Source organism: Nomascus leucogenys, chromosome 1a, assembly GCF_006542625.1.
Source record: "Nomascus leucogenys isolate Asia chromosome 1a, Asia_NLE_v1, whole genome shotgun sequence".
Lineage (NCBI taxonomy): Eukaryota > Metazoa > Chordata > Mammalia > Primates > Hylobatidae > Nomascus > Nomascus leucogenys.
In genome coordinates this window covers 76,896,904-76,912,512 of record NC_044381.1, presented here as the reverse complement: position 1 = coordinate 76,912,512, position 15,609 = coordinate 76,896,904, and the positions used below count along the sequence as shown (strand labels likewise).

At 34.5% G+C, this 15,609-nt stretch overlaps 1 protein-coding gene across 1 annotated transcript in view; it reads right to left on the bottom strand.

Moving 5' to 3' along the window:
- Window positions 1-15,609, bottom strand: part of LRRC9 (leucine rich repeat containing 9) — a 133,367-nt gene that overhangs the window by 55,816 nt on the left and 61,942 nt on the right. The window contains exons 17-20 of the mRNA XM_030811545.1: window positions 10,997-11,188; window positions 9,619-9,744; window positions 4,197-4,331; window positions 2,494-2,671 (exon numbers count right to left, since the gene is read on the bottom strand). Coding sequence (XP_030667405.1) covers window positions 2,494-2,671; window positions 4,197-4,331; window positions 9,619-9,744; window positions 10,997-11,188 — 631 coding nt within the window. The remainder of the gene's footprint in view (window positions 1-2,493; window positions 2,672-4,196; window positions 4,332-9,618; window positions 9,745-10,996; window positions 11,189-15,609) is intronic.

Genomic DNA, 15,609 nt, shown 5'->3' with positions numbered 1-15,609 from the left:
GCAATCAGATAGCTAGGTTCAAATGGCTTTAAAGATTCTGTAATACTAACCATCATTGCTTTAAGCCTTTGTTTTGGAAGAATATAATCTTGTGTATAAGCCCCATCTCAAACATTAAATTCAAATTTTGGATTTCTAAGTAGATTTCTTCTTATGAGTTAAGGAAAGGCATTACATGAAAATATTGAATTTCTCTTTCAAATAACCTTAAAATGATGTAATTAATTAAGATTTTCACCATTTTGAAAACAAAAAGCTCTACACAAAGCTCAAAATAATCACCAGCCCTCATTTTTAAATATTAAGGGTAAGGAACCACATTCTGGAAAGTGCATCATTTGTATTAAAATGAACGATTTAGCCTACTTTTACTTTCTTATGCCTAAAAGTACTCTAAGATGGAAGTTTGGAAAATGGGACCAGTCTAACTCTTGCATACATTATGTACTGCAAGCACTTTATAAGTATAGCCAGGATGGTGCAGTTGAAAGACAAGAACTTTGGAATCCTAGTTGGCTTCAAATATATCACTACTAGGTTTGTGGCGATACATAAATTATGTAACCTCTGAGCCTTAATTTCCTCATCCATAAAATGGGCATACTGAAATTTACTTCCAAGGAGTTATGAAATTAAATGGAATAATGTTTGGAAAGTATCAAATAATTATCTGTGCTCCTCTTTCACATCAGCTCCTATTGTGGGACTGTACAATGTTGAAGGTGAATCAATCCAGGGCAAGATAGCATCAAAGCCATCAAAGCCAAAATCATTAAATGGATATGGAACCTACCCATGTCTGAAGAAAAAGGAGAAATTCCTGTTAAAGTTTAGAGGGATAGCTATCTTCTCCACAATATAGGTGTAAGAAAAGTACAGATTGGAAGATTCTTCTATTTAATAGGTTTATGGAAGGAAATGAAAAGGAAATAGGGTTTTTAATTGTATGTGCAAAGCAAAACTAATATCCAGTTGTATGGGAATGGGAGACTGGTGATAGTTCAAGACACAGGTGCCTGAGCTACCCCTAGGTTTACTCTACTGAAATCTACAGAAGAGAGGCCTGTGAATCTGTATCTTTAATAAGTGTCCTAAGTGATTCTCATGATCAAGAAAGTTTTAGAAACATATTGTTAACAGCCATTAAAATGAAATATGTCACAAATGTTATGTATGCTTTCTTAAATATATTTAGTACTTGCTTTTATATATATAATTTTTTGAAATCAAATCTTCTATTTTATGAAAAATGTAGTATATACACATGATAAAAATAATCCAATTCAAAAATGAATAAAATGTAAATTCTCTTTCCCAGCCATGATTTCTAATTCTTACCTTCCCTCCTTGACAAACACAACCATGTTACCAAAATGCACACACAGAAATATTCTTTATTCAGATAAGTGTGTGTGTGTATACACACATATACATATTTTTCTTTTCAATCAAATAGTGCACACTTGTGGACATATTTTTTAATTTCCAGGAGTTAGTTACTCTTTTGAGTAGACAGAGAGGGAGAATACAAGAAAGTTGGTAGCAAGTCATGGAAAGCTTCTTTCAATTTCTTTCTAATGAAGGTAAGAATAAAATAAAGCTGGGGAGGAGTCAGAAAATACTTGACTTAGTAGTATATATTCTGGGACATGTTCTCTAAACTCATGATTTTTAGCTGTAGATAAGCATAAATCCAAATGAAGTGAAGAATCTAAGAAGCTTGGAAGGGGAAAGGGAGGAAAAGTCTTTTTTATTTTCTCTGGTTCAGAAAAATATGTTTTAATACTGAACTTTAAACAGTCAAATAAAATATATCATATTGGTATCATTATTATTAAGATATTACTAAAGCTGCTTAATTGGACTTGTATGTGGATCCATGGAAAATGTTACATATAGTATATTTTATTTTCAACCGTTAGTGAGTATAATTTTCATATTTTGTTAAAGTATTCAAATTTCCAAATATAACCTCAATTTTATATTTTCAAAACAGAACTAGTCTGCTTTATCTTTTTCAAAAGCATACCTCATTTATTTGTTTATTCAACTTTATAGACATTAATGACTAACTAGTTGGTTATGCTAGTGTTTAGTAACAGATTATAAACTAGCACAGAGGAGAGGAGCGAGAAGGCACAGGAGGTGAAAGCTTGCTTGGCTCATTATATAAAGTAAAATAGTCACAAATTCCACTAATAGATATGAACTTGTTTTGATTTTTTATTTATCTTTTATTGTTTAATTTGACATAATATTGTATCTATTTATCTTGTACAACATGATGTTTTGAAATATATATACATTGTAGAATGGTCCAATCTAGCTAACTAATAATTGCATTCCCTCACACAGGTATTTAGAATACTCTGCCACAAAACTTGGAACTTTCCTAGAGATCTTCCTCTTCACAAACTCTGTTCCCAGGGTTATTTTTTGCTTCATTGTTTAGACATCCATATTTTGAGACTTCAAAGTTCTTAAGTACCTTACCTTCTATCTTTGAGATGAAGTTTCCATCTAATGTGAGCTCTTTCAAGTTAATACAGGATTCCAGACCCTCCATTTTAGTGAGATTATTATTGCTGAATGATGCCCATTTCAAATTTTCCAATTTTTCTAAATTTGTGATTTCAAAAAGATGTTGTCCATCTAAATTTAAGGCAGTTATCTGTAGAATAATTTACATTATATGGTATTTCTAAATCTTATAAGTTCAGTCAATGTTAATAACATTTTAAAAAGCTAATGAAATAATTCAAATGTGATAAGTAGATATCAAAAGAATTCCTTCAGGAACTAAAGATATTGTGAAGCTGTTGGTTTACAGAAAAGTAAAATTTGATGAGATTATAACTCCAAGAAGGATTTATATGGTATTAAGGACACTGCGATGTGCTAGAGTCCCATTGCAGTAATGGACTTGTCCCAGCTGCTGGGAGTGCTTCTGGCAGAGAGTCTTCAGCTGTCAGTCCCTGCAGGGACAGCCTCGCTCGCTGTAGACGGCTGCCAAGGTCACGCTCCTTCCCAGGTTGGCCCTCAGCCAGTGATGGAGGCTTATAAAGGCCTGACCATCTCAGCCCAACTTAGGACAAATGTAAAGGGCCATTCTAACTCTGCTAACTCCGAAACTGCCTGTGGGTCAGCCAAGGCTGTCGCTGGGCCTTCATTTGCAGCTCAATATCTATATATATCTTGTAATAAAAGTAATGCCAGTAATGTCTCCCATTTTCAAGGAGCAGCTTCACTTAGCCCAGTTTCTATGTTTGGCAAGAGGTATAAGGACACCTAATGTAGCAAGAAGCTGCAAGTGTTCAATAACCTTTTCTCTTATGCTTGGCTGAATTCTGACCAGCTCCCCTACTCCCTTGTCAGGATATCTGACTCTTGCTGTCCGAATTTTGGCTTGATCTTTGGCTCTGAGCCTTTAAAGTTTGCTTTCCTATTCTGATATGTTATCAGAATCTTGCCTATTCTGACATGTTATCAGAATACGGAATTAGAATGGCCCTTTAAATTTGTCCTTCAGTTTTAGTGCACCTTTATCTTAAATTTCCAATTCTGTGGCGAACGCAGTCAAGGCCCAGCCCATCTGACATAGCCACTCATGACTTGACCTCCCTGTTTTTTATTTTTTGGAACATGACAAATGTATTACTTTTTACTAATAGTAACAATGTCTTTCTTATTTTTATTTTTTCCAACTCTGTTGAAGTGTAATTGACAATTTAAAATTGCATATATTGAAGATGTATAACTTGATATAAGCATACATTGTAAATTAAAAACTGCATAATCTCAATTATATATGAACTCTAAAATAGTCAAACTCATAGGAGAGAGTAGAATAGTGGTTGCCAGGGGCTGGGGCAATGGGAAATGGGCAGATATTGGTCAAGAGATACAAAGTTTCAGTTATGCAAGACGAATACTTTCTAGAGACCCTAATGTACAACACTAAAGTTAATGATAACTTTAATGACTAAAGTTAATGACTAAAGTTAACGATATGGTATTGTATACTTGAAATTTGCCAAGAGGGTAGATCTTAATTGTTTCTTCCCTATTTTAATTAATCTCTTCCAGCTTTCTGTCCCTTACCTATCTGTGCCCTCTTTATGATACACAGACCAACACTGACTTAAAAGTAGATTTGAATTAAGCTTTATATTAGGTTTAATGGAATTAGCCTTTACCTTCAAGTACCAGTTTCCACTCGGATGTAAATGAGGTCCTAACTTGGAAATCTGCGTCAGAATTTTGGCAGAAGGCCATATACTAAGTATCCGTGGTCTCTCCTCTTTAGTACTAGAATGCCCTAAGAGAGATAACTAACAAAATTTAAAAAATACAATGATAAAAGGAAACAGTATACAGAGGTTAGCTGATATATAGTTAAAATTATTGTTTCCAGGGAAGATGAGTGGCCCAATAAATAATTTTAAAATGTAACATTTTAAATGTAATTTAAAATAAATAGTTTTAAAATGTAACATTTTAAATGTAATTTAAAGTAAATTATTTTAAAATGTAACATTTCCTTTGCCTTAAATTGTTTTCAATATCTAGATACATTTTAATTACATTGTTTCTTGTTTTAGCAAATATGGAACAAATATATTTGTTACTTGTTTTAGCAAATATGGAACAAATATCTTATAAATATCATTACAAGATAACATTTATAAGACTGTAAAATGATTACTATAATATGAACACCCATATAATCCACCCATGAAACCAGCTTAAGAGCTAGAATATTTTGAATAGATTACAAGCACCCTGTGGGCCCGATCCTGAGCCCTTTTCTCTCCTTCTCTTTAGAAGTGATCATTATCTCAAATGTTTTGTCCACCATTCACTTGCTTTCTTTTTTTTTGTCATTAATAATAACTTTAATAATTTTTGCATAATTCCTTCCTCTGTTTAATAGTCACATGCGTTTATAGCATATTTTAATTAATGTACTTTTTATTTTATATATTTTGTCTTTTTTTTTAATTATTATACTTTAGGTTTAGGATACATGTGGACAATGTGCAGGTTTGTTACATATGTATCCATGTGCCATGTTGTTTTGCTGCACCCATTAACTCGTCATTTAGCATTAGGTATATCTCCTAATGCTGTCCCTCCCCCCTCCCCCCACCCCACAACAGTCCTCGGAGTGTGATGTTCCCCTTCCTGTGTCCATGAGTTCTCATTGTTCAATTCCCACCTATGAGTGAGAACATGCAGTGTTTGGTTTTTTGTCCTTGCGATAGTTTACTGAGAATGATGGTTTCCAGTTTCATCCATGTCCCTACAAAGGACATGAACTCATCATTTTTTATGGCTGCATAGTATTCCATGGTGTATATGTGCCACATTTTCTTAATCCAGTCTATCGTTGTTGGACATTTGGGTTGGTTCCAACTCTTTGCTATTGTGAATAGTGCCACAATAAACATACGTGTGCATGTGTCTTTATAGCAGCATGATTTATAGTCCTTTGGGTATATACCCAGTAATGGGATGGTTTGGTCATATGGTATTTCTAGTTCTAGATCCCTGAGGAATCGCCACACTGACTTCCACAATGGTTGAACTAGTTTACAGTCCCACCAACAGTGTAAAAGTGTTCCTATTTCTCCACATCCTCTCCAGCACCTGTTGTTTCCTGACTTTTTAATGATGGCCATTCTAACTGGTGTGAGATGGTATCTCACTGTGGTTTTGATTTGCATTTCTCTGATGGCCAGTGATGATGAGCATTTTTTCATGTGTTTTTTGGCTGCATAAATGTCTTCTTTTGAAAAGTGTCTGTTCATGTCCTTTGCCCACTTTTTGATGGGGTTGTTTGTTTTTTTCTTGTACATTTGTTTGAGTTCATTGTAGATTCTGGATATTAGCCCTTTGTCAGATGAGTAGGTTGTGAAAATTTTCTCCCATTCTGTAGGTTGCCTGTTCACTCTGATGGTAGTTTCTTTTGCTGTGCAGAAGCTCTTTAGTTTAATTAGATCCCATTTGTCAATTTTGGCTTTTGTTGCCATTGCTTTTGGTGTTTTAGACATGAAGTCCTTGCCCATGCCTATGTCCTGAATGGTATTGCCTAGGTTTTCTTGTAGGATTTTAATGGTTTTAGGTCTAACATTTAAGTCTTTAATCCATCTTGAATTAATTTTTGTATAAGGTGTAAGGAAGGGATCCAGTTCCAGCTTTCTCCATATGGCTAGCCAGTTTTCCCAGCACCATTTACTAAATAGGGAATCCTTTCCCCATTGCTTGTTTTTGTCAGGTTTGTCAAAGATCAGATAGTTGTAGATATGCGGCATCATTTCTGAGGGCTCTGTTCTGTTCCATTGATCTATGTCTCTGTTGTGGTACCAGTACCATGCTGTTTTGGTGACTGTAGCCTTGTAGTATAGTTTGAAGTCAGGTAGCGTGATGCCTCCAGCTTTGTTCTTTTGGCTTAGGATTGACTTGGCGATGTGGGCTCTTTTTTGGTTCCATATGAACTTTAAAGTAGTTTTTTCCAATTCTGTGAAGAAAGTCATTGGTAGCTTGATGGGGATGGCATTGAATCTATAAATTACCTTGGGAAGTATGGCCATTTTCATGATATTGATTTTTCCAACCCATGAGCATGGAATGTTCTTCCATTTGTTTGTATCCTCTTTTATTTCATTGAGCAGTGGTTTGTAGTTCTCCTTGAAGAGGTCCTTCACGTCCCTTGTAAGTTGGATTCCTAGGTATTTTATTCTCTTTGAAGCAATTGTGAATGGGAGTTCACTCATGATTTGGCTCTCTGTTTGTCTGTTATTGGTGTACAAGAATGCTTGTGATTTTTGTACATTGATTTTTTATCCTGAGACTTCGCTGTAGTTGCTAATCAGCTTAAGGAGATTTTGAGCTGAGACGATGGGGTTTTCTAGATATACAATCATGTCATCTGCAAACAGGGACAATTTGACTTCCTCTTTTCCTAATTGAATACCCTTTATTTCCTTCTCCTGCCTGATTGCTCTGGCCAGAACTTCCAGCACTATGTTGAATAGGAGTGGTGAGAGAGGGCATCCCTGTCTTGTGCCAGTTTTCAAAGGGAATGCTTCCAGTTTTTGCCCATTCAGTATGATATTGGCTGTGGGTTTGTCATAGATAGCTCTTATTATTTTGAGATATGTCCCATCAATACCTAATTTATTGAGAGTTTTTAGCATGAAGCGTTGTTGAATTTTGTCAAAGGCCTATTCTGCATCTATTGAGATAATCATGTGGTTTTTGTCTTTGGTTCTGTTTATATTCACTTGCTTTCTTTATAGTCGTATGTCTGTGTCCATAAACAATATATCATTTAGTTTTGCACATATTTGAACTTCATGTAAATTGAATAATATGTATGTATTCTTCTATGATGTTCGATATCATATTCATCAGATTCATCTAAACTTCTGTATGTAGCTGTAGTTCATTCATATGTCCTGTGTATAGTATTCCCTTAATGACTCTCCTGTCAATGAACATTGGGGTTGATTCAGTTTTTGGTATTATGAACACTGTTGTCATGAATATTCTTGTGCATGTTTCCTGGTACATACATGCAAGAGTTTCTTTAGAGTATATGCACCTAAGTAAAGTAAAATTGCTGGATTGTAGAATACACACACACACACACAAATATACATCAGCTTTACTGAATAATGTCAAATTGTTTCCCAGAGTGGTTGTACCACTTCAGAAAAATTACACTTTTACTTCATATTCTTGCAACAACTTGGTATTGTCAGACTTTAAAGTTTTTGCTCATCTATAAAACTGGCAAAAATTGGTAGGTCATTGTGTTTTTAACGTTCATTTTCTTGAATACTAATGTGGTGGAGAATCTTTTCCTAAGTTAATTGGCTGTTCTGATTTCCTCTCCAGTGAAGTGTATGTTCAGATCTTCGGCACATATTTCCATTTGGCTGGTTGTCTTTTTCCTTATATATTATGGATATATAAAGAATATCTTTTGACAGTTGTGTTTCAAATTTCTTTTCCCAGTATGTAGCTTCTCTTTTCACTTTCTTTGAACAAAGATACGTTAATTTTAATGTAGACATGTCCAATTATTTGTGGTTTATGCTCTTTGTTTCTTGCCTACTAAATTATTCACAAATTCAAGGTCATAATGATAATCTTTCATATTTCCTTCAAAAAAACTTTTGGTTTTGCCTTTTACAATAAAGTCCTTAATGCCTTTTATTGAATAATCTCCCCGATCTGCAAAGGCAGCTCTGTTATTTATAAAGTTTCCACAGTCTATATTAGGTCTTTATTCTGTTCCATTGGTCTATTCGTCTAGTTCTGTGCCATTACCACATTGTCTTAAAGGATTTTAGCAGGATTTGATTTCTTTTTAAAAAACTAATTTTCTTAATTTCAATTTTTATTTTAGATTCAGGGGGTACATGTGCAGGTTTGTTACAAGGATACATTGCGTAATGTTGAGGTTTGGGGTAGGATTGAACCCCTCATCCAGGTAGTGGGCATAGTCCCTAATAGGTAATTTTTCAGCCCTGCCCATCTCCCTCCTCCCTGTTGTATTCCCCAATGTGTATTGTCCCCATCTTTATGTCCATGTGTACCCAATGTTTAGCTCCCGCTTATAAGTGAGAACTTGTGGTATTTGGTTTTATGTTTCTGTGTTAATTCGCTTAGGATAATGGTCTCCAGCTTCATCCATGTTGCTGCGAAGAACATGATTTCATTGTTTTTTATGGCTGCGTAGCATTCCATGGTGTACATTTACCACGTTTTCTTTATCCAGTCCACCACTGATGGGCACCTAGGTTGATTCTGTGATTTCGCTATTGTGAATAGTGCTGCAATGAACATATTAATGCATGTGTCGTTTTAGTAGAACAATTAATTTTCTTTTGGTTATAGCCCCAGAAATGGGTTTGCTGAGTGGAATGGTAGTTCTATTTTTAGTTCTTTTCTTAGGGTAAATTCCCAGCTCTTCTTTAGGAGTGTTATTTTTTTTATCAATAAAAAAGCTTCTTTTCAAAATTTTGAATAGATCCAAAATTAAACACTATATTGCTTAAGGAATTAATATTCAGATACTCCACAAAAAAACAGCTAGAAAACTAGAGTAGATATATTTAGGATGTTGAAGCTACTTTGGCTAAAGTACAGCATTCTTAATATGGATAACAAAGATATTTCCCCTCCTTCCATGTTAATGGATTTTGTTCTTTTCAGCCAAACAAATATAATGTTAGTATTAAGCAGATAGATAATTCACTAAACGCTTTCTGAAGGCCTCTAAGCTTACCTTATCCTCAGAAAGTTGCTTATTTTCATGTAGGCTCTAGAAAGGGCTCTGGTGAGTTCAGGTGACTGGTAAAAAAGCAGTTACCCTAGAGGTATTTTTGGTGTAGTGTTCATGGATAGTCAAGAGAATCCACACAACGATTGGGTATTTAAATGAGATTCATTTAAACAGAAAAAAATCAAGTGGTATGATTGCTCTATATTAATTTTTTATTAATAGGCTAAGAGGGACTATAAAATCTTAATGACAGAAAAAGAGTATGTGAAATATTATCTGTAGGTTCTAAATAGCACAATGAATAGTAAACAGTAAAATCCAACCTGAGTAATCCTTGTTCCAGCAATAAATTTCATAGCTGCTGTTGCTTCTTCTTCAGAAATGAAGACTCCATTTAAATGGGTAAGAGTCTTTAATCTGCCAATAACACTCAGCCTCAATGTGGCTGGCTTGGGAAAAACAAAAAAAAAATTTTATAAACTATTAAATATGTTATGGCATGAAAATGACTGTTTTCATGTCTTTCCATATAATTCAAAATCATACATTTCCTTGTTCATTACATATACCTAAAGAAAAGCTTAATTATTTAAATAATAGTTGAAATTATATTTAATAATTAATCTGTTTGTTTGAAGGTTGACGATTTTACTCTGATGAGGGAGGGAAATCCCATAAGCTATTGAAAAGTGACTGCGGTGAAAAGTGTTAAAAGAACAACTGTAGTGATGCCTGTTTATCTCGATCAGCAGTAAGCTAGTCATCTCCACGTGTGATTCAATACAGATCTTTAGCCCTTGACAATCCAATTTGGCAACAGAGAGATAGCTGTACTGTGATCATCCAGGAAATATGCTTTGGCAAAAGAAAAATATTCTTCACTTTTACTGAGCAAAAAAGATGAAATACAACAATACAAACTTAGTAATAGGGTCAATTTAATAGAACCAATTGTGCTTAGTTTCCTTTTTAAAGGCTGAACACAGCCTGATATACATCTTTTAAAGGCAGAGAAAGGAAGATTCTTGACTTTATAATTTTGGGACTTATTTTAAATACTTGAAGATATACCTAAATATAGTCATGGAATATGGAAATTACCTAGCATTAATCTACATATGTTTGTAATGAGAAAAAATAATGTTCATATTTCCCTTTTATAAGAGAACATAAGACTTTATAATGCAGGTTTATGAGGGGAGATGATTTCTGGACTTAAAATAGAAAACAAGTAATGAATAATGCAAAATGCAAAATAAAATTGTAAAACATGTTGCTCAACCACAGATTAGGATATATTATAAATCAAATTATGTTTCTTCCTTAATAGTATGCCCCTCTTACTGTATTATATTGTTCTTGGTTCCTATGCCTCATTAAAACAGAGTTCCAGCACACTGAACTATATAAAATCTCTGGAGGTTTGCAAATGGCAATGACATCAATGACTCAAAGCAATAATGTTCTCAATCTATTAGAGGTTACAAAAAATCTGATATGAAATTATAGTCTTTTCTTATAGTAACATCTGATTCATTTGATCAGTACATTAAATCCAATTTATGAATGACTTCAAGGAAGGAAGTCTAGAAAAACGAAGATAACTTTGCCTATCTCTGTCTATTACTGAATAGTAAAGTTAGTAGGGAAATGGCTCTGAAATAAAAATGTTTGCTTTTTAGTAACATGTCTGTGGCATACCTTTTGCCATGGATTATGTTGAATATCAAGAGTGAGAAGGCTTGTGGTGTGTTTGCATAACATATTTATTTCATCGCCAGATTTTTTCAGTTGATTCCAGCTCAAGTCTAAGTGCTTCAGTTTCATCAGACCTCTAAATCCCTCAAGGGTTATCACATGGTTATGGCTTGCATCCAAATATTCAAGGTTATACTGCAACACATATAAATAAAAGTGATGCTAAGAGAATCATAATTTGTATTTACAAAATAGTTTCTCTGTGGTTCTTTACATACTTTACACACTTCCTGGTAATCCTCACAGGACACGTAAACAGTAGTTATGTTGCAATGATGGTATCAACATATGTATTTTTCTAAAGAGCTACAGGTATTTTGTTTTAGTAATTCTCTTTCAATTCATATTTTACCCTTGTAACATAGAGTGGCAATGTCTGTTTTCATAGGAGAGAAGACGTAAAGAAACTGTCAAGATAATTTATCCCTGACAAACAAAATGTACTTTTTAATATATAGGCTTCTGGTTTATACTGTTGAGCCCCATAGCCTGCTTTAAAAAGGTTCATCTTCAGAGTTAGAAACTAAACCTATTAACTCAATAGTAATAATTTGCTTTTTAAAAAAGTGCATACTTTTAAATAATAATTTTCTTAAATCATAAAAGTAACACGTTCCTTGTTGGAAATCTGGAAAATATAGTAAATAAATGAAAAGAAGAAATAGAAAACATATATAATCATATTGCTCAGAAAGAACCACTGAAAGCATTGTTTTTTATTATATGCACATATTTTTTTCTTACGTAAAACATATATAATTTTGTATCCTTTTAACATTTTTTCACATTATTAGTTCTTCTTAAAGATGATTTTTTATGACTGCATGATATCTGACTATGTGATCATAATTTTTAAAAACATTTTACTATAGATCTTTATGTTTCTAACTGTTGGCAACACAGCAACAAACATCCATGAGAATTATTCTCTAATTGCAGCTCCAAAATATTTTTCAGAACAGGTTTTTGGAAACAGGATCACTGGTTCTTAGACTTTCTGGATCGTTAAGACTCTTGATAAATACTGCCAAGTAGATTTCAAGGAAGTTTGTACCAACATTTTCTTCCAACAGTAGACTATGAGAATACCCATTTTCTCAAATACTCACTGATCCACCTGCCTTATTTTAATTTACATTATTACTGGTGAAGTCGAACATTTTCTGTGTGTTTATACTGGTCATTTTTAAATTCTTTTTTTGTTTATTTCCTTTCTTGTCTTTGGCTATTTATCTATTCATATCTTCATCTTACTTGTTTGTAAGAAATCTCTAAGACTTTAATTTGTTATGTTTGATTTCTCTACAACTTAATTCAAACAACTCTTTTAATTCAGAATGGAATTAGTCATTCCTTTATAAGGTATAATTCTTATTGTTGGGATAGAACATCTTATAGTGGTTCAGGTTTCAAGAGTTGAATCAAAACCTAAAAAAATTTCTGAAACTGAACAGAGTTACTGACTTTTTATTATCAGAAGCAAGCATTAGCAAAACAAAACAAAAACTATCGCTTACTATCATCATTTCTTGAACAAAAGGATATTTGGCAGTAAAAAACTATTAAGGCCATAACTTTAGAAAAAAAAACCTTTAAGTAAAGTGAATTAGGCTTTATAAAAATTTACTATATGGCCCTTCTGTTTCCAATTTTCATTATAAGCTGGTGAAAACTTGTCCCACATTGTGGCACCTGCCTGTAGAACAGCATTTGGGAACCACACATCATAAAAATAACTGTCTTCTGCCTGGGCCCGGTGGCTCACGCCTATAATCCCAGCACTTTGGGAGGCTGAGGCGGGTGGATCACGGGGTCAAGAAATCGAGACCATGTGGCCAACATGGTGAAACCCCGTCTCTACGAAAAATACAAAAATTAGCTGGGCACCGTGGCGCATACCTGTAGTCCCAGATACTTGGGAGGCGGAGGCAGAAGAATCGCTTGAACTCAGGAGGCAGAGGCTGCAGTGAGCCAAGATCATGCCACTGCACTGCAGCCTGGCTATAGGGCTACATTCCATCTCAAAAACAAAATAAAATAAAATAAAATATAACACAAAAAAAACCTGTCTTCTTCCACCCCTTGAAAACAGCAGGGGGAATCTTTATTTCTGTATCTTCAGGATATAAAACAGATTCCAGGAACTCATTAAATATTCATGAAACAGTATTTCAGTTTTGCAATAGCATTTTGTTTTAATATTTCTTTTGCTTCAGTTTAAAAATCTCTCAAGTTACAGTACAGAACTGTCCAACTTACAAAGATTAAAACTCAAAACACCTCTTAAATTTTCTTGGGATAGTGGTTTATTCTCTAAATGTAGGTTAGCTATCTCTAGACATCAGGAACAACTTAACAACAGATTTCTCATTATATTGAGTATTATTTAAATAAAAAATTAGAATTGTAATTGTTATCTAGATCAAGGTTGCAAATAGCCATTTATCTTTGTCTTTCCCTAGTCAACACTAATTATGGTGGAGCTATTTTCAGAGAAAACATCTATTTCCTTCTCCCAGATATTCTCTTTTCCTGATAGTACTGGTAAGTGAATGACAGACATGCAGCTTATTACATTTCAATTTACCTTATGTGGATATCTTGTTTAGATTTTTGAAAAATTCCATACAACTATATGGTGTATTTATTTTCTGTGACTTATGAATCCCAGTCCTTCCACTGCATAAAGAAAGCCTTAGTTTAAGTACACTGATACATAAGGCAAGGCCAGGAATGATGAACACTGTAACAACGATACATTTCTTTTCTTTTTTTTTTTATTATACTTTAAGTTTTAGGGTACATGTGCACAATGTGCAGGTTTGTTACATATGTATACATGTGCCATGTTGGTATGCTGCACCCATTAACTCGTCATTTAGCATTAGGTATATCTCCTAATGCTATCCCTCCCCCCTCCCCCCACCCCACAACAGGCCTCGGTGTGTGATGTTCCCCTTCCTGTGTCCATGTGTTCTCATTGTTCAATTCCCACATATGAGTGAGAACATGCAGTGTTTGGTTTTTTGTCCTTGCGATAGTTTGCTGAGAGTGATGGTTTCCAGCTTCATCGATGTCCCTACAAAGACATGAACTCATCATTTTTTATGGCTGCATAGTATTCCATGGTGTATATGTGCCACATTTTCTTAATCTAGTCTATCATTGTTGGATATTTGGGTTGGTTCCAAGTCTTTGCTATTGTGAAAAGTGCCGCAATAAACACATGTGTGCATGTGTCTTTATAGCAGCATGATTTATTATAATCCTTTGGGTATATACCCAGTAAGGGGATTGCTGGGTCAAATGGTATTTCTAGTTCTAGATTCCTGAGGAATCGCCACACTGTCTTCCACAATGGTTGAACTAGTTTACAGTCCCACCAACAGTGTAAAAGTTTTCCTGTTTCTCCACATCCTCTCCAGCACCTGTTGTTTCCTGACTTTTTAATGATGGCCATTCTAACTGGTGTGAGATGGCATCTCATTGTGGTTTTGATTTGCATTTCTCTGATGGCCAGTGATGATGAGCATTTTTTCATGTGTCTTTTGGCTGCATAAGTGTTTTCTTTTGAGAAGTGTCTGTTCATATCCTTTGCCCACTTTTTGATGGGGTTGTTTGTTTTTTTCTTGTAAATTTGTTTCTTAATCCTGAGTTCTAGTTTGATTGCACTATGGTCTGAGGGACAGTTTGTTATAATTTCTGTTCTTTTACATTTGCTGAGGAGTGCTTCCAACTGTGTGGTCAATTTTGGAATAAGTGTGGTGTGGTGCTAAGAAGAATGTATATTCTGTGGATTTGGGGTGGAGAGTTCTGTAGATGTCTATTAGGTCGGCTTGGTGCAGAGCTGAGTTCAATTCCTGGATATCCTTGTTAACTTTCTGTTTCGTTGATCTGTCTAATGTTGACAGTGGGGTGTTAAAGTCTCCCATTATTATTGTGTGGGAGTCTAAGTCTCTTTGTAGGTCACTAAGGACTTTCTTTATGAATCTGGGTGCTCCTGTATTGGGTGCATATATATTTAGGATAGTTAGCTCTTCTTGTTCAATTGATCCCTTTACCATTATGTAATGGCCTTCTGTGTCTCTTTTGATCTTTTTTGGTTTAAAGTCTGTTTTATCAGAGACTAGGATTGCAACCCCTGCCTTTTTTTGTTTTCCATTTGCTTGGTAGATCTTCCTCCATCCTTTTATTTTGAGCCCATGTGTGTCTCTACAGGTGAGATGGGTTTCCTGAATACAGCACACTGATGGGTCTTGACTCTTTATCCAGTTTGCCAGTCTGTGTCTTTTAACTGGAGCATTTAGCCCATTTACATTTAAGGTTAGTGTTGTTATGTGTGAATTTGATCCTGTCATTATGATGTTAGCTTGTTATTTTGCTCATTAGTTGATGCAGTTTCTTCCTAGCCTTGATGGTCTTTACAATTTGGCATGTTTTTGCATTGGCTGGTACCAGTTGTTCCTTTCCATGTTTAGTGCTTCCTTCTGGAGCTCTTTTAGGGCAGGTCTGGTGGTGACAGAATCTCTCAGCATTTGCTTGTCTGTAAAGTATTT